The sequence below is a fragment of the Diadema setosum genome, chromosome 7 (genome assembly GCF_964275005.1).
Source record: "Diadema setosum chromosome 7, eeDiaSeto1, whole genome shotgun sequence".
NCBI classification, from domain to species: Eukaryota; Metazoa; Echinodermata; class Echinoidea; order Diadematoida; family Diadematidae; genus Diadema; species Diadema setosum.
Genome location: NC_092691.1, coordinates 9,173,210 through 9,192,443, shown reverse-complemented (window position 1 = coordinate 9,192,443; position 19,234 = coordinate 9,173,210). Strand labels below are relative to the sequence as shown.

Here is a 19,234-nt window from a genome sequence, read left to right as displayed (position 1 = left end):
TTTCCCTATTTCCCTCTTATCTTGGCAATGCCTGCAGGATTTTTCTTGAAACTCAGTGCATCCAAGTATGTAATAGAGATTCTCTTGGAAGTTTCTTGCCAATAGCTCAAAATAATGTCAAAGGTCAAAGGTCAAGTGAAAGTGCTAAATTTCACTTCTTAAACTTGTAAATATCCGAATATATGTACTAAATTAGTAAATAGCCAAATAAAAATTCTCAATTCCCAAATATCTGCACTCTCAGACAATGTAGCCATTTATCCAATTAAACCTAGTTCGAGGAAAGTGAACATTCAACACATTTGTGACAATAAACCTGTTATTTTGATATTTTGCCAATTGTGTGAAACTGTTATCACACATTGTCAAAACATTGTAGCCTACTATAGACCTATTAGGAGAACCATTCATTATGGCCGGGGCATACAAGTCGCCATAGCAACATTTCTAGTTTAGTAAGATACGATATCCACAAAATTGATTACGGACGGAAGGACGGTCGGACAGACGGAAGAACAGACGGAAATATGGACGGACAGACGGACAACCCGAAAACATAATGCCTCAAGGAACATTTCGTGGTGGAGGTATGAAAACAACAACCAATTAACAGGCTTGCTACTCTTCAAATTATTTTGAAAGCGAATGACAGGTGTTCTGTTTTGCTGCTTTTTTTTCTTCCAAACATCAGATTTTGAATATGAGACTACTAAACACCCAAAGCACACAGAATTTCTCGGTATATAAAACTTCACTATGATAATATGATTGTTGTTGAAGAAGACACAAACTGTGACAAGACAGTGTTTCCATGCTAACCAAACTCTTTGTGACCAAAATTCTCGCCAGAATTCTTTATTCCACAAAATACACATCCCTTATTTTTGATCATGCAAATTCAGAAAATGTTCAAGTGATTTACAGAGCAGATTTAACTTTTGTTCCGCTACAATACAGAAATGCAAAATACCACACATTATTTTTAATGGATAATATAGACAACTTGTGTGAGTGTGGAAGGTACAATGGATACTTTTAGAAAAATGGGGGGGGGGGGAAAGAGACCGCATATGAAATGAAACTTGTACATAATACACTCAGCAAAAAAAAAAAAAAAATAAATAAATAAATAAATAAAAAAGTAAACACCTTTTCAAGTTTATACTATAGAATTTCGGGCTAAATGTTAATGTATTACATAACATAATACAAAATTTAAGGGAATTTGATTGGGGTATTAAATTCAATAAAAGGGAAACTTTACGCACGAGTGAAGACCTTTGTCTTTGTCTTCCGAGGCACTAAAGTAAAAATTGCTAAAATGAGCAAGTCATTGATGCGTAATTGTTCTTCCATTTAACAATAAGAACAAAAGACAATAAAAAAAAAACATGAATCCAGTGGCAAAAATTAACCTATGATCACTATATCTTTAAAGTCCAAAAGATCAACAAAGGCTAAAAATAACGCAAGAAAATGAAGAATTATCTGTCAAATCCAAACTCGAATGAAATGAGAGAAGAACCAATATTAACAAAATCGTTAGCATTTCAAATTGATTTCTCAAACTAGGAAGATTGTTCAAAAAATACTTGGTTCCTGAATTTGTGTAATGAATTCTTAAATTACTACATTGAAGCATGATGTAAAGATATTGTTTATTTAATCATCTTTGTGCCCTTACTCTGTCATTTGAAGCTCGAGTTGACAGAATGTTATTTCCCCCCTTAAGTTTCCCACTTTGATTTTGTTTGAGGTTATAAAGAGATAGAAAGAACCAAATCTTATTTTTGCTATTTCATTCATGTCTCTCATTGTGTTAAACAGGGCTTGTGTTCTTATTATCTTAAAGAGGATTTGCAAATGAAAGACAATACAGTGTATGTCAATTTTTGCAATTTTCACTTTTGTGCCTTGGAGGACAAAAACAAATGTGTTTCCTCATGCGTACAGTTTCTCTTTAGGCCCTATTTTGACCTACTAGGTTGACAGCCTATAAAATTACCTTTGATATGGTATATAATACATTACTTTTCAATTAAATCTTCTATGAAGCAGAAAATTATGAACTCGAAAAGTGTTTACAATACATTCTTTCTTGCTTTTTTTTTTTTTTTTTTGGCTGAGTGTAGATGGAAGAATATAGCTATCTTTCAATGCTGAAAATCTACTCAATTTCAAGTTCAAATTCTTAAGAAAGAAATCAATATGCATTTATCTCTTTCTCTTTCTCTCTCTCTCACGCATACACACACACACACACACACACACATGTATACACATCCTCACAAGCACCCCAACACATGCATGCTACATAAAAGATACACATCAATAATACACTAAAACTGATTGATATTTTAACAGTTCAACATCTGATTTAGTCTACCAACTTGCTACATTATGTATTCAACATGCCATTGCAAATACACAATTGAAGGCAATACGGGATTTCCATAATGTGGAAAGGAAAGGAAGCATGAATTAAACTATCAATGCACAACATTGGTATTACCACAGTTTATTCAAAGTTTACTACATAAGCAAAAACATGTTTTCAATCTCTGTCATAAACATTTTCCTCTTCCTTTACAAGATATGTGCAAAATAAAACTAAAAAAAAAAATAACCATACAATAACTATCTACTTAACTACAAAACACTTTGACATAATCTTGAGACAAAGTATAAATTTGACATAATATTATGTCCTGAAATGTGTCTGCAATTCCAGTATCAGAAGGGCAAAGCTAATTCTTAAAACAATCTGACATTTGTATTCTTTTGAGCACTTCCACCTTGACATTACTTACAACGTTACAGGGATGAAAAGTTCCTATTTGCACAAACACTGACACGGCTTTTGCTCTTCCCTTTTTGTGTGTCTGAAAATTTCTGAGGCAATAGAGACAAAAAAAAAAAAAAATACACAGAATGGAACATACATGGAACTGAATGCATCAGTGGGAAAAAAAAACAAACATGAATTGTATAAAATCAAATTCAAAATGAGCAGACAAGAGTATGCAATATAAACATGTATCATAATGCATTTTTGTCTTATCAAAACAAAAATGGGTTTTGAACAGAACTAGGATGGCAGCAGACGAAATTAAGAAAACACAGAATTCAGTGTTCAATAATATGTGACTGAGAATAATGATGGAATGTGGTAAAAAAAAAATTATTTTAAAACAGAAAACTACAAATGTATCTAGATCTAATTTCATGACAGTGTGGCAATAAGGAACCTTTTAGATTTATACAGGATATCACACAGTTAATAATGTAGCCTTTCAAAGGACACGATTTACTTCTATTAAAGAAATTGTGATTCAGTGTGAATATTGAAGTGTGAAGTGGTTCTCCCTAGACTTATAAATGAGACCACGTGAATATGTGTGTGTCCTTAAAAGAGGTGTGGAAATCTTTAAGAAACATTCATTTTTCAATTCATTCTTCATAGTGAGGTGCATCAAATAAGTATGAATATATAAATCAGTTTGGACTGAAGCAACTATCTTGCCACCTGTGTAAACAGAAATCTTTCACAAATGCATAAAGACTTTGCACAAAGAGAACAGTACACCACATGGTCGTTTTCCACTTATTCATCAAAACTGGGTGGGAGGGTTGATGTTACATAATGAATCTATTCATGCATTTACGCTACGTTTGCACTTCCAGATTGGAAATCTCAGTGCAATTCTTAGACATAACAGTAGACTGGAGCAGACAGCCCGGCACAATTGTCAAACAAGCACTGCCTGCACACAGGACAGAAATGGTCTGTTATCTACCACACAAGCTTGCCTCACTGTGCCCTACTGCTTACAAGCAGAATTGTAACAGCATGTTCAGATTAATAATTGTTCACCAACTGGTCACATTCACATGAACACATACAGGATTGTTTAACATCTCTCAGCAACATACTGAGGGAAGAAAATCAGATGAAAATAAAGACATAATGCATACAAACATGCACTCACAAAACATGCAAAGGAAACACGTCTGAGAAAAAAAAATATGGCGTATGTAAACATCTCCGTCTTCCACTTTATAGGCAAAGAGATATATTCAGTGTATTTGTCAGTGAAACTCCAACACATGAGAACTTCATTACACCTAGGTTCATGCGATCTCCACTCTTGCACTCAATTTGACCAGTGTAGTGTCAGTTCAGAATGTTTGCCCCCTAACATTTTGTGTGGATCAGGACTATTGATGTGTAATTGGTGCATGACCATGATTTCATATCAGAGTTTGTGTACATACATGTGAGTGTGGTGCATATGTGTGCGTTCGTTTGTCGTCTTCATTTCTTTTATAAGCCACATTACCTCGTGAATAATGGGGTACAGTGTACATGTATGAATTTCCCAAACTGCCGAGTTATTGCAGAAAAAGCAGTTGGCATTCAGTCAACTCAAATCGCATGCTCCGCTTGAAGGAATGAGAAAAGAGCGCAGGACTGATACAAAGCAATATCATTATTGTGCATCATGCTACTGAATCATGCACTATCCATTCATGATGAGGGTTTTAAGAGGACATTTTATTCAAAAAGTTTGCATGCTGGTGAGTGAATCAAGTGGTGTATGCAAGAAATAGAACATGGTAGAGAGCACTTGCAGACAGCTACAGCCTTGGAATGGATACTCATCAATTAAAGGTGGACATAGGTCATGTTCTTCCTCCAAAAGCTATCAACATCTTAAAAATCAACTAATAAACAGACTTGCTACTCTTTAGATTAGATATGAAATTGAACTACAGGTTTTCTGTTCTACTTTTCCTCCCAAACGTCAGGCTATGAATATGTGATCCACCTAACAGTCATAGCATACATTAGTTTCTTGGCATATACAACCACTATGCAATAATTTATGACTGTTGTAGAACACATAACAGTGACAAGTGTTTCCACAATTATGTATATGACATATTGCCTACCATACTATTTTGTGACCAAACAGTATCACCAACTTGAAGGCGAAATGTGTGACATACTAATAATTCTTTATTCAGTGATTCACATTTATTCCACAAAATACACATCCTCTCCTTGGACCATGCAAATTCAGAAATATTCAAGTGATTTACAGAGCAGATTTAATTTTCCTCTACATTACAGAAAGGCAAAATACCACACATTATTTTCACAGGTAATATAGACAACTTGTGTGAGTGTGGAAGGTACCATAGCTACTTTTAGAAAAATGGAGGGGAAAAAAGAGACTACAATCGAAATGAAACTTGTAAATAAAAAATGCAAGAATATAATTATCTTTCAATGCTGATATGTACATAGGATATGTTTTCTGTTATTTTCCTCCACAGCAATTTCACAGAAATGATTTTCAAGAGTTACAGCACAAGTAATCAATGTCCCTTTCCTGGAATCATTCTACAAAGACACATGTAATTCTATTGGAAACATTTTTCTTTTTGCAACCTGTCTTTCATACATTGGTGATGGTAAAGTGAGGTGCTTTTTCTGCACTGTGCAGTCCTTGAAAACACTGCTGTGAGCATTATATTACTCACTATGATGGCAATCCCACCCCCTTCCCTCCCCCATGAAAGAAATGGATGTGTCCAGTTTCACTCCTGTCCACTTTGTGCAAAGTTGTCTCCGGCTTCTTCCATTACGAAAAAAGGGTGTGCACAACTCGGCCTTGCCAGGTGGGACTCAATCATGCGATGGCTGTGGCTTCAGGGAGGAAAGCTTCCCAATATTGGATGAGCTAGAGATGAATTTAACAGACAGAGAGAGAAAAAAAAAAGAGTTTTACAGTATGAGAAAGCTGTATTGGGCCAAATTATATCAAACTACTTTGACATTTGCATTGTAACAAAATGATAAAAGTTTTGTCACACAGAACATCAATCCATTCGAAATGCCCCAGTAAACTGTGAACAGACAGGACAAATGAAGCACGGGCTGCAGAAATTCAGTATCACACACTATGGTAAATATGAGACTTCATGTTGGGAGATTGTTGGAAGCAAAACTCATGTTTTGGGTTGATATAGCAGTTGTAACCCATTCTCCTTAAAACTTATCATTGTAAAGTTCTTGCATTTCACAAACGCTTGATGTGACAAGTCAAGTTTTCAATTCAGTAGGGATTGCATGCAGTTCAATGGCAGGCTTGTTAGGTAATGACATTATAACCTTTTCTAATTTTAAAGATCTGTGCTTAACTTTAACATCAGCACATGAAAATATATGAGCAGCTTTAAAATTCCATCAATTCTGCATTTAGCCTGATTTTGAGGAAGCACCTATTATTTTAGTGCTCTACTTCACACTATTTCATCAAGCTAATTTGAACATGCTGTAGAGCTGCATCTTCAGACCAATCTGAACCACCTACCTGTTGCTGATGGTTCATCAGTGATTCGAGGTACTTGATGACCACTGTACGGAAATCACGCACACGGTTGCTCTAAGGATGCAAGCAGACAGAAAAGAATTGTTACTTTTGGAGTGTACACAAGGTAATTCACATCATTCAAGTCATACCATCAGGTGTGACTGACATGGGTGAATTTCATGTTCAGAGTCTACTTAGAATTCTTAATTCTACATTATTTATCCATACCTAGTACTAAATGAAGTTGCCAATGACAGGTCAAATTACAAGTAGGTACATGCATATTACATGGGTTACTGAAAGAAAAGTACATTCAGGGAAGATTGCAAACCCCATGTAATTACCTCTGGACTTTGCAACTGTAACATTCCTCAATAGCATATAAAAATACTTTTCATAGTGTAAATTTTCTCCGTGTTGGAATTTTATCGCATTTGCACAACCAGAAACTTGCCGAAAGTAAAAGCATGCAAATATTCTTGCTTGCTATATGCTCCAGTATGTTCATTTCTCGATTCTGCAAAATCAAAAATACCTGAAAGCGCGAAAAATTACTTACACAAAAAATATCCACCTTTACAATACATCACTCTACGTGTTCTCTCCCATGCTAGTCATCATCTTTTTAAGGCATCTAGGTGACACAGTTTCAGCTAGTACTCAAGATGTACATGAAGATATTATGTTAAGTGGATATGTCAAGTAATCTCGGGCATAAATAACAATCCTCAATGGACTGACAATTGCACAACTAGGGTGCAGAAACTCAGCCAAAGCAAAAATGGTTCCAAAAACACTACATTTATGGTCTGATGAAATTGACCTGCTTTCACAGAAACTCATTATACTAAATCAGAATTCTTCCTTGGTCAAATCTTCAGTCGAATGCTACTGATTTTAATTCATTGAAAAGTCAGGAGCATGTGTTCAAGAGTCTTTGTAACTTCATATTTCAGTTTTCAAGCATTGCATATTGGGCCCAGATTTTGGTAAATGGACGCTCTCTGTAAATAACAGCAAAATTAACTAAAATCTTTACTGTACATCACTTAATGAGTTTTGGCACAGCTGATGGATTGGTTCATGGCAACCTTACCTCAAACCTCTTGATCTCTCTTCGTAGTGTTTTGGAAACCGTTTCAAAGTCTTCCTGACCCTTCACCTCCTTGTTTGTCCACTGGAAGTGAGAGAAAAAACAATAGCAAAAGAATTTTGAACACTACTAACAGCCACACAAAGTGTTAGTTGACAGTCATCTCTTTTATCACACAGTCAATTGACATCTGCCATCTGGTATACTAACCTTTCAAAAAATGGCAGGGCCATACAGAGATAATGATAGATTTTAGAGCACTATTGCTGAACTTCCCCTGCTCATATTGCACTCTCTCTTATTTTATTTCCCTTTTAGCAATACGAAAAGGGACTTGCAATAAAATAAATGCTACAATCATCCCCTAAAGCATTCTTTCTGATGGACTCATCTTCAGTATTTTTTTTTTTTACCTTTATGAAGGCATAAATCACAAAGCACTCTAAACACAAATATGACTACATTATACAAGAGTATTTATGATATTTGTTCAGAAAGGCTTCATCACAGATTGCATCTCTCCTTTCCAGACAGAGTTAAAACAAAAAGAAAACTAGAAATCTCGCTATGGCGACTGATGCCTCCGCCATAATGCATGATTCTCCCAATAGGTGTATAGTGCAATGTCTTCACAATGTGTGATGACAGTTTCACATAATAACTGGCAAAACATTGAAATGACAGGTTTGTCAGAAATATCTTGAATGTTCACTTTCCTTGAACTAGGTTTGCTATAATTGTCTATTAAAGAGTGCAGGTATATGTATTTGGGGAATTGAGGATTTTTACTTGAATCTGACTGACCCTTTTATAAGTTTATGCATTGAGTAATTTTCAAGGTATGAAGAAAGAGTGTAATTACAGTGTAAAATAGATTCTTTTTTTTTTTTTTTGCATTTAAACCTGGGCCATGTTGCATAAAACCCTTACCGCTGGACTTACCGCTCCTTTCTAGCGGTAAGTCTTCAAATTAGCGGTAAATTTTATAATCCTTGATGCTGATTGGCTGTGACGCCTAATTTTGACGGTAGTTACCATTGAAATTCAATGGTAAGTTTTATGCAACGGGCCACTGGCCTTGACCCTTAACCTTTGACTTTTTGGCAGGAAATTTCCAAGAGAATCTCCATTAGGTAATACATGTATATAAAGTTTTAAAAATAATAATGCAAGCATCGCATATACTAGTAAATAAGGGAAATAGTAAAATTTTGAAGAGTTGACCTTGACCCTTGACCCCTGACTATTGACCCATGACCCCTAAATTCCCTAGATAATCCCTGCCAGTCAGTACATGCGTATGTACCAAGTTCCATGATAATACATTGAACCATTTGCGAGAAAAGTGAAATTATGACACGAAAATCTCTCTGGAGAATGTTTGGTATGCAGTTAGTACATGTCTACACTAAGTTTCAAGAAAATACCTTCCGGCATTGCATGGATATGGGGAAAATAGCAACATTTTTAGCATTTGACCTTGACCTTTTGACCTTTGACCTCTTGCCAATGTCACTAAAATCTACTCAACTAATTGCCCCATCATACATCATCCTTGGACCAAGTTTGGTGAAAGCTGCTTCATCCAGTTTTGAGTTATCACGTACACTGATAAATTTCCGGATTTGACCTTGATCTTTGACCTTTGACCTCTGTCTGATTTCACTCAAAAATTAATCAAGTAATTGTCCCACCATACATCATCCTCAGACAAAGTTCGGTGAAATTTGCTTGATCCAGTCTTGAGTTATCGCGTAAACAGATACAATTTCATGATTTCACCTTGACCTTTGTCCGATTTCACTCAAAAATTAATCAAGTAATTGTCCCACCATACATCATCCTCGGACAAAGTTTGGTGAAATTTGCTTAATCCAGTCTTGAGTTATCATGTAAACAGATACAATTTCATGATTTGACCATGACCTTTGACCTTTGGCCGATTTCACCCAAAATCTAATCAAGTAATTGCCCCATCACACTTTATACTTGGACCAAGTTTGGTAAAATTCCAGTCAATATTACTCAAGTTATCGCATAAACAAATGCGGACGTACGGACGGAGGCATAAAAAAAAGGGAAAAAATCACATCCCTGGAAAGTTACATATGTACAAATGAATCACTTGTATTCAGACAGTGTGAAAACAAACATTTTGAATTATTTCACTATTACACTTACATTGAAAGTACTGATACAATTTGTATTCATCTCAAATTTTTTGTTTGTGTACTGAAAGAAAGGAAAAATGTACAAACAAACAAACAAAAAAACTTACATCTTTGATTTCTTCCTGGACTTGCTGAAGCTTCTCAGGTTTGCCGCTGACCTTGAGCTTGGCCTCCAAATCTCGCTTCTTGGACAGCGTTGTCTGGGCGTTCTGCCATGTCAGGTAAGACTTCTCACGCTCACGGAATGCCTCCTAAGATTTACAAATATGAGTGAGATTGGATTCAGTCACACAGAAATGGTACATGTTTACTTTGGATTTAGAAAAAAAAATAGAAGAGATAAAAGAAATGATGGAAAGAGCTTTCTCTTCATTCTTGCAATTCATGTCAGCATGAGGAATGACTGATTGCTCCTCTTGTCCAGAGATGAGCACAATGATAAATCATATAACCATTTGAATATATCAAATACAAAATTCAGAAAAGAGAAGACATAAAATAACATTTAGACAATTATAGCGATGACAACAATTACAACTCACGACAATAATGACAGATATTGTAATATGACAATGTTACAAGATCATTAAAAAATGCAAAAATACTCAAACACAGCATTGAAAAACAGGGATAATCAAATCAAATTTTACTAATCAGAAATCAAGCAAAATACTTCATGCGCTGTTGGCCCCTCTTTACATAACAAAATAAACTCCCCTAAAAGAAGGTGCAGGTATGAACCAAATGGAAGCTACATGTATGCAAATTTCAAAGGGACAGCCTTATACTCACCCTCACTGCTGCAAGAAGTCCAATGTAGTCCTTGAGGAGCTCCGAGAGGACGTAGAAGTCTGTGGCCGCCTGGTTGCTATGCAACGCCTCAATCTTCTCCTCCGTCTCGGCCAGCTGGGAGATGGCCCGGGAGAGGGCTGTGTGCTCCTCCGAGTTGCCCAGCATGGCTGCACTCTTGGCAAAGCTTGAGGTGGTGTTGGCCAGCTCTGATAGAAATGGAGAAGGGGGGGGGGAGATATCGCAAATTAAGTAATCACAGAAGGAATCCTCTCAGCATAGGAAAGGGCCATAGACTGTATATTGACTGCTCCTTTCATTTCCACGTCTCTATGTGACAGCATGAAACAAATAATACACACTGGCATAACCCCAGTTGACCTTTGGATAAGTTTGAAAATTATACACGTATGTTGTCTTCACTGGAGCAACATTCCAATTGTCATGAGAAAAATCTTTGCACTTCTAGCTCAGGCAGTTTATTCCTACATCACAATCAAAGAAGAGAGGATCATCATGTAAAACATTCAAAGAAATGTCTCTGAATTGCTTTGGAGAGACTGTTCAATCTAGCTATCTCTAGCTCTAACTTCTCCCCTCCTTTCGAACCCCTTGATGTGATACTTATAATAGTAATAGTAAACAGGTCAAAGCCATCCTTTATAATAATTAAGGTGCAGCAAGAGGTCAACCACAAACAGCTCATGAAACAAAGAAAGAGCTACCGTGTAGAACGAGAGGACATGACTCTACACAAATGCAAGATTGAGCAGGTATACATTTAGTCTGATCTTGATAGAAAAAAAAAGGGGGGGGGGAATCAGATTTGCTTGGATGTTCATTTCCAAGCAAAGGTGCTGCAACACTGCCAAGGACATGAAGAACAAATTCAAACTCCATCAGTAAAAGCAGACTGTATATCTCTCACAACAAAGTCTACTGTCCTGACAATACAGAGAGTTTCTTGCTCTGCACTTTATTCTGTACACATCTCTGTACTTCAGTCAAATGGCCTGGTGGAGTCCATTCAGGTACTAGTAGGACTTTCTTATTAGCATGTGGGCACACATTCTGTTCAAATGATTACATGGATCTTAATTTCCCAATTCCATGCATGCCTGTAATCCAGATGGATTTGATTTTGTTTGTTTTTTCTTTTAGTTAAACCTGGCATATTAGGATCAGAAAAGTTGGTTGAACTTCTCACCTTTCCGTCCGCTGACCATGCTCTCCACACTGGCATGAAGCTTCTTTAGCTGGGCATCCAGGCTGTCAATCATGTGCTGCTTCTCTTCAAACCACTAACAATTGAAACCACAAAACACAAACACAGTTACAGATTACACTAAATAGAATATAAAGCAAAAATTTCTACCACAGAGCTCCTTTCGTTCATACAGTACAGTGACAAAGCTTAAGCTTGAGCATAGCTACAAATAAAGCACTTCGTAAGAGTCTACTTTGGTTAAAGATGACCTTTTAAGAATGAAAGAGGTTCTAATGAGATGAATAAATCCCTCAGTCTGAAAACTTAGAATACCCTTTTGAAAAGCACATGGGAAACAACTTGCATAACATCCCTATGTTCACATGGTCATAATTATCTACTGTATTCTGCTCCTTTGTATTGTGCCAGTTTCAACAGCTATCTATTTATGTGTGACCTTCCTAGTTTGTCATTTTGCCACATACAGCTCTTTAAAAGATAATGCATTGTAAAACAGTGGACATCTTTAAAGATCAGACTCTAGAGAACAATGAGGAAAGTTTTTCTTCAATTCACAAAGGTACAGGTAGTTGCATGTACACATCATATCTAGTTCGACTATCAATCTTTCAATCACATATATGCATGTGGCAATTCACATATTATGCAAAGAGCATCTGGGGTGGTATTCTGAACACCGTTTTATCTCTGTTGTAACTTGTGTTGTAAGTCTGTGAGTTACAACACCGCTAAAACAGTTGTAAAATGGTATTCTGAAAACTGTTTTAATGGTGTTGTAAGTCATGATAACCACGCCCATCGCAATAATCATATCCAATAGGAAATATGTGACCCGCTGCAACAAAAGGATCCAAAAGTCGGGGGAGGACAATTTTCTAAAAATGACATGACATTATTCCCTTACTCTTCCACTTTAATGTCATATATAACATGACTAATAAAAGTACTTGGTTGCGGAGATATTGATGATTTATCAGCGCATGTCGAGTGGTTTAAGAAATCAGCGTTTCGAGAAAACCACCTTCAAAGTTTTCCTTCCGACGCTATCATGATCAAGGGGAGGCTAGACAGTTTTCATCGTTTGACAATAGAAGGTACGCTCCTAGCAACCGCCGTGATGTTCATTCAAGCTTAGCGCCAGCGGTCTACGCACGACCAATCAGTAACCAGGATGCCACGCACTGACCAATGAGATCACTCCCTCGTTGCTAGGGGCGGAGCCTACAAATTGTAGCTGCAGCACTAAATCCAAATCTTCGGACGGGTTTCTGTTCCGTTGAAAGTCGGAAAATCATGGCCCAGAAAAATGCTATTTTCTTGCCTTTTCTTTAATCATTTAGCTTCCAAATTTTGGCAGATGATAGAAGATACATTAGGCTACAAAATTATGTCAAAAACAGAAATCTGAACATTTTGACGGATTTTGATGATCTGACTTCAAACTCGATTTTCTCTGCTCACCTGTCAGCGACTTTAGGATCCTTTTGTTGTAGCGGGTCACATATTGTTACAAGTGACATCTGAGACATGTCAACCAATAAGATTGCTCCCTTGGGCAAAACGCGCCTTGCTTAACTATGCGCGTTCTAACAAGCGCTCATTCTCTGGCGTGCGCACAATAGGACAATGGCATGCGCAGGTAAAGAGAGCCAGAGATAAAATATAACAAAAAGTTACAACAGCTTGATCATTCGTGCCTTCTTACCGGTTTTCACGTATGTGGTTGTTGCTGTGGGGGGGGGGGGGGGGGATTGAAAAGCTATCTCAGATTGAGTTTGTTTTTTTTTAATTTGGAATTTTGTTTAAATAATAATAAAATATTCCTCATGAGAGGAATCCAAATTTCATGGTTTATGGGGAACTAGACGCTTCAAAATTAAAACAGGCACTTGCAATGCTATGTTTTGTTTTGTTTTGTTTTTTGTACAGGCTTGTCCATTAGACAGATGGGAAATTGTCACGCTTATTGTGTTTTGCTAACTATTCACTGTTTCTTAACGGCACTCACAGCATTCAGAAGATTGATTTAAGTTCTTGATAATTGGGAAAATGTCCAATGTCCGCTTTTTGAAATTTCACGTAAAACAAGCGCTTATTAAATACCTTTTGAAACACCCAAGGGTACTGAAAATGAATTCGTGTTGGTAAATACAGCTGTATTATGAAATCATGTAAAAATTGTTAAATATTTTGAAAGATGAATAATCATAAACGGTTTCATAAATAGAGTTAAATGACTTTTACTTTTTTATATAAAAATTGAGTATAATCCACAGGAAACTTTCTAAAAGAATGTCTTTTGCATGGTATCGGAAGTTTTGCATATAAGCTTGTGTTTTAGTGCTTATAATTAAGATAAACTGCCGGCAATGCCTGTAACCTTTCTGTAGGCATCCATGTGTTTGTGTTTTTACCTATGTGCATAAATGCTATGCGTGTACATGCAAGTTTACTGTTACAAAATTTTGTATTGTAAAATGAGTTTACATTTTGCCATTTTGTACATACAGTTCAGCCAGCGATCAAGTTCCCCCTAGATCGCGATCAAGGGCGATCAGTGATCGCATACGCGATATGTCGCAATCAATTGATAGTATGCCGAATTGCATACAATCAATGATCGCGTATGCGATCACTGATCGCCCATGATCGCGATCTAGGGGGAACTTGATCGCTAGCTGAACTGTACATTGCGTTTATATTTTGTTAATTGTTGCTTATTTTGAACTCGCATACAACATTGAGTAAATAAACTATTAATCTCACTATCTAGTAGAAGTTAAAATGAAAGTTACAACAGAGTTACAACACCTTCCACCCTGTTTTATCTCAGAAGCATAAGTTTGCACGTGGTGAGAGTTTCAACAGAAGATAAAACAGTTTTCAGAATACCGTGTAATCTAATGGGTGCATAGGTTTGCGCCCAAAATTACGCGCGTGCGGATACCTCAAGACAATGATATGTGCAGGCAAAGAGAGCACGAGATAAAACGCAAGTTACAACAGAAGTTACAACAGAGATAAAACGGTGTTCAGAATACCGATTTGTTACAACAGACTTACAACAGAGATAAAACGATCTCAGAATACCACCCCTGATAATCAAGGCATGCTGACACCCTGCCAAATGTGTGTACCAGGCATGCCTATCATACACTGTCTTGTTTTAGTCCATGGAATAAATTTCAATCATTGATTTGTTTTAAACTACTCACTTTGAGGTCAATGATATAATTATCAAAACTTTGTTACATACAGTTGTACTTCTAGATAAATGTTTTGACAAAGAACCAAATAACATCTCTTTCTACTACACAATCTACTCCAATACACCCAAAGTAAAATATACATTATAGGTCATTATCAAAGTGCTCACTAAGACTTTAGCACTTGAAAAGTGCAGACCTCCGCTAAGAGCTCATTTCCACCAACAGGATCCATATAGTAATCCCGGTCAATACCAAAGTGCAATCATTTGTTCTTTTTGTCAATATTAATCTTTCCTGAAAATTTCATTCAAATCTGTTTAAAAAAGTCTAGAGTTATTTTGCAGACAGACAAACAATTTAATGCTGTCAAAAGCATTAACCTCCATAAAGGGATTACACAGATGAGGATTCAGCTTATAACGTTTTGCGAGATATTTAGAAACCACTCTATGAAATGTTACAGAGCATACAATTTTAAGAGGAGTCAAAAGTTTATTCGCTGAAAATCAGTTTTTCAGTTGACTGAGATATTCAAAAACAAGGTGAAACAAAGAGATCGTAATAAAAGATGTGGCCTCTTGGATTTTATTAGGATCCCTTTTTTGGATATCTTGGCCATTTCAATACTAATTTCAATCAAATAAACATTGAATCCCTCTTGGAATTACATGCTCTTTCACATTTCATAAGAGGTTTCTCATTATCTCACCAAAATATGTTATAAACCTGACATTAGGTCTCAACCAAAACTATACAATACCTTAAAGAGGAGGTAATAGTAATAAATACAAGTTCCACATAACCCATGAACACAAAAGTCTTCTCTAGAGCAAGCTTGCCTGATCGGATTCGTTCATCCTTGAGACAACCTTGGAGGCGCTGTCGACCACCTTGGTGAAAGCTCTCATGACTCCAGCACCGCTCAGAGCCGATGTACTGGTGGCCTTGGGCAGCTGGGGATCACAAAGAGTAGAGAAGAGAGATATCACTTGATCCATGCACCACAGCATCTGAACAAAGACTTCTGATTCTCTCCCAAAGGAACTTACAAGCTGTACTATTTATTATACTCTCTTATATGTTCTCTCTCCCTCTTTCTCAGCCTCAATAATTTTCTTATCTTATTTGTGTACAGTGTACTTGTCTACACAGGCTCATATATGCTAAGTTTTCCTCCTCTTTTATGTTGGCCACTATATTTGACATAGGAATATGTAAAACATTTCAGTTATTTTCTCAGTAAACATACAAACAAGCAATAAAGATCAAATGTGACTATGCATCACAAAACCAACAAAAAGTCGCACACCCTCGTTTTACAAGAAGACTCAAAATAGGTGAAATGGGTCAACCTAGTCAATCTTGAGTTTTTCATATTTTCAGAAAGAACAATTCTTCTTCTACATTGCTCTACAGTTTGGGATCATAAAACGAATGGGAATTGCATTTCTAGCAGTTTTTTCTAGAACACTTATTTTGTAGAATATTGTATACATGTCTTAAAGGCCCCTTTTCATTTCTTAAAAATCTTGTATACGCTCTTCACTTTCAACTTTAATAACTTTTGAAAAAAAAAAAAGAAGCTACTGCTTTGAAAGTTGGTATTAGTAATGGATTGAATGTGGAATGTGGTAAAAGCATGCCCAATTTCAGCTTAATCTGATACCTAATCTCTTCATTGTTGTTGATAGGGTGTGTTACATCCTGTTTTTAATCCCATTTATTGCACAGCTAGCACAGCTTGCGAGGATTAAACGCTTAAATAGACCCTTTATTTGGAACCTCTTTTCTCAGTACACACTTTTCCAGAGTGAGTACTTTCTTTCCAGTATTTAGATAGGTTAGGAGAGTCAATTTCAATTGAGTTATACATCATTTTAAAGCTTAAAATCTGCTCTTTCAGAATCTGCCCTTAACTAAAAATCCATGTCTGGCAACTTTTTGTTGGTTTTGTGATGCAGGGTCACACATACGGTATTTGATTACAGCAAACCATTCCTAGTATTACAAAGCCACATGCTGCTTTACACAAATATCTTGACTGCTGTCTGCATGTTACCCTACTTGTAAACCTGTGCAAAATCCAATTTATGTAAACTCAATTCACATAGGATCCATCATGATCAAATATCACTTGCGTTATTCGCATTTGAAATTAGTGGGAAGGCTTTAATAAAATGCGTCAAATGGCATTTTTTTCCCCATTTTTTGTTTCGTTTTGGTTTGTTTTGTTTTGTTTTTGATTTGCACAAAAACAGCTCCTACATGTACACACAAGAGTTTTCATTGGTTTTACTATATTCCTTGCATTTCAAAGTGTCTTGCTATACATCGGTCTGAAACTGCTTTTTGGCAAACTTCTACCTAGTCCTGGAGCATATAGTCATGTCTTCAATGAAGTCTGTCGCCCTGAGTGACGACATTATCAGCATACTCCCTCATGAACTCTATACTACTGACAGAACATGTTTAGTTTTTTCAAAGCATGGGAACACTTCCCTATAACATACATGTATCAACTCACATTCCAATCTAATAGTATTCAATAGTTGCTAACATTTGAAAATAATACAACTATGGAGATACTTGAATGCTACGTAAATCTCAATTGGCAAAAATAATTTCCAAGTCAGAGAGATTTTTTTTTTTTGCCTGGACATGAAGAAATTACACCCCCCCCCCCCCCCCCCAACCCTGGGAACCTCCTGTAAACTCCAGGATACTTGGCAGCTCTGAATTCCAGCATGACTTACATCATCCTTTTCAAGGAACTCTCTGAAGTCAGAGTCGGTGTAGAGGATGGGGTGAGCCGCAGTGCGATTGAGGAACCGCTCCAGCGCCGCCCTCCTCTTGCCGATGAACTCCATGGAGTTGGTCTGTTCCTGCGACTTGGACATCTTCCACTTTGGTCATTCCTGGAAGAAATGAAACAAAGATACTCACTAAGTTTGGCTGTGCTTGACAATTTCACACCTATCTTTCTGGTCACTGGGTGAATGACAGGGTTTTTTTGGTGGGCTGATTAAAAAATATCAGTTGCCACATCGTGTACACACCAAGCGCACACAAAGACAGTGCATTTAAGTTTCTTCATTGTGAGATTTTCTATACAGTGCAATTCTGAAGAAGGATGCTATTTCCTAGTGTTAAACATATAAATATAACTCTGATTCCCCATTTTCATTGTCCTCTTATGTACAATCAACATTTTGATTCCTTATTAAAAAAACAACAACAAAATATATATCATGCTCATTTCTCCTGGCATTTCAGTGGTACACTCACTTTGCACTCTAACCAAATATTAAAATCTAAATCAAAGCAGATATAACTTAACCCGTTGAGGATGAGTCCCGAGTATACTCGGGCAAACGTCTATGGGAAATGCATATTGCAGCAAAATCAGACCGTCCTCAACAGGTTAATATGTAATAGGGTAATTCCATGAAGTTGGGGCAGTGTCCATGTAGCATCGTGATATTTGAAAAATACATTTCAGCATAACTCAATATTAATTATGCTATACATTTATTGTTAGTAGGCTTTACATTTGCATTGAGGCCACACATTTTCTTGAAAACTTTGTGCCATTCAGACTCAATTTTGATGAAGTTATTAAACAATATGTAACGGTGTCCTGTAGCATCGTGACGTGTCCATGTAGCATCGTGATATTTTAAAATTTGGTCTTAAGAGACAAATTATGGCAATCAGCTTGACCAAAATTTGATGTAATATGCATATTTACTAGATTAGTCAGGTAGCCAAATATCTCAAATTTCCTGTACAGAGTTTTCATTTTAAAAGAAAATTACAAAATGTATCACGATGCTACGCGGTGTCCTTTTTTGTTACATTTGGTGGACACCGCGTAGCATAGTGACATTTTTTGTAATTTTCTTGTAAAAGTAAGACTGTTGACTGGAGAGTAAAGATATTTAGCTATCTGACTAATTGAGTAATTATGCATATCATATCAAATTTTGGTCAAGCTAATTGCATTAATTGTCTTTTAGGACCAGATTTTAACTATCACGATGCTACATGGACACGTCACGATGCTACAGGACACCGTTACATTTTTTAAAATAACTTCATTAAAATTGAGTCTGAATGGCACAAAATTTTCAGGAAAATGTATGGTCTCAATACAAATGTAAAGCCTATAAACAATATATGTATAGCATAATTAGTATTGAGTTATGCTAGAATGTAACACTTTGTGCCCCAACCTCATGGAATTACCCAATATTCAAAAACTGCCATGCTTGCAATAAAGGAGCTGTATACAAGTATTAAAACTGTCATATCATAATATTTCCTTTTAGTGGCTAGTTAATGCTAATACAATGATCACCACCACA

The 19,234-nt window shown here is 36.4% G+C and overlaps 1 protein-coding gene across 1 annotated transcript in view; it reads right to left on the bottom strand.

Annotated features, from left to right (window-relative positions):
* Positions 1–2,353: 2,353 nt before the first annotated feature.
* LOC140230698 (uncharacterized) overlaps positions 2,354–19,234 on the bottom strand; it is a 38,181-nt gene continuing 21,300 nt past the window's right edge. Inside the window, exons 12-19 of the mRNA XM_072310839.1 lie at positions 17,624–17,773; positions 15,710–15,823; positions 11,641–11,734; positions 10,437–10,642; positions 9,752–9,895; positions 7,477–7,557; positions 6,381–6,452; positions 2,354–5,747 (exon numbers count right to left, since the gene is read on the bottom strand). Of these exons, the coding sequence (XP_072166940.1) occupies positions 5,697–5,747; positions 6,381–6,452; positions 7,477–7,557; positions 9,752–9,895; positions 10,437–10,642; positions 11,641–11,734; positions 15,710–15,823; positions 17,624–17,773 (912 nt within the window). The 3' untranslated portion in view covers positions 2,354–5,696. The remainder of the gene's footprint in view (positions 5,748–6,380; positions 6,453–7,476; positions 7,558–9,751; positions 9,896–10,436; positions 10,643–11,640; positions 11,735–15,709; positions 15,824–17,623; positions 17,774–19,234) is intronic.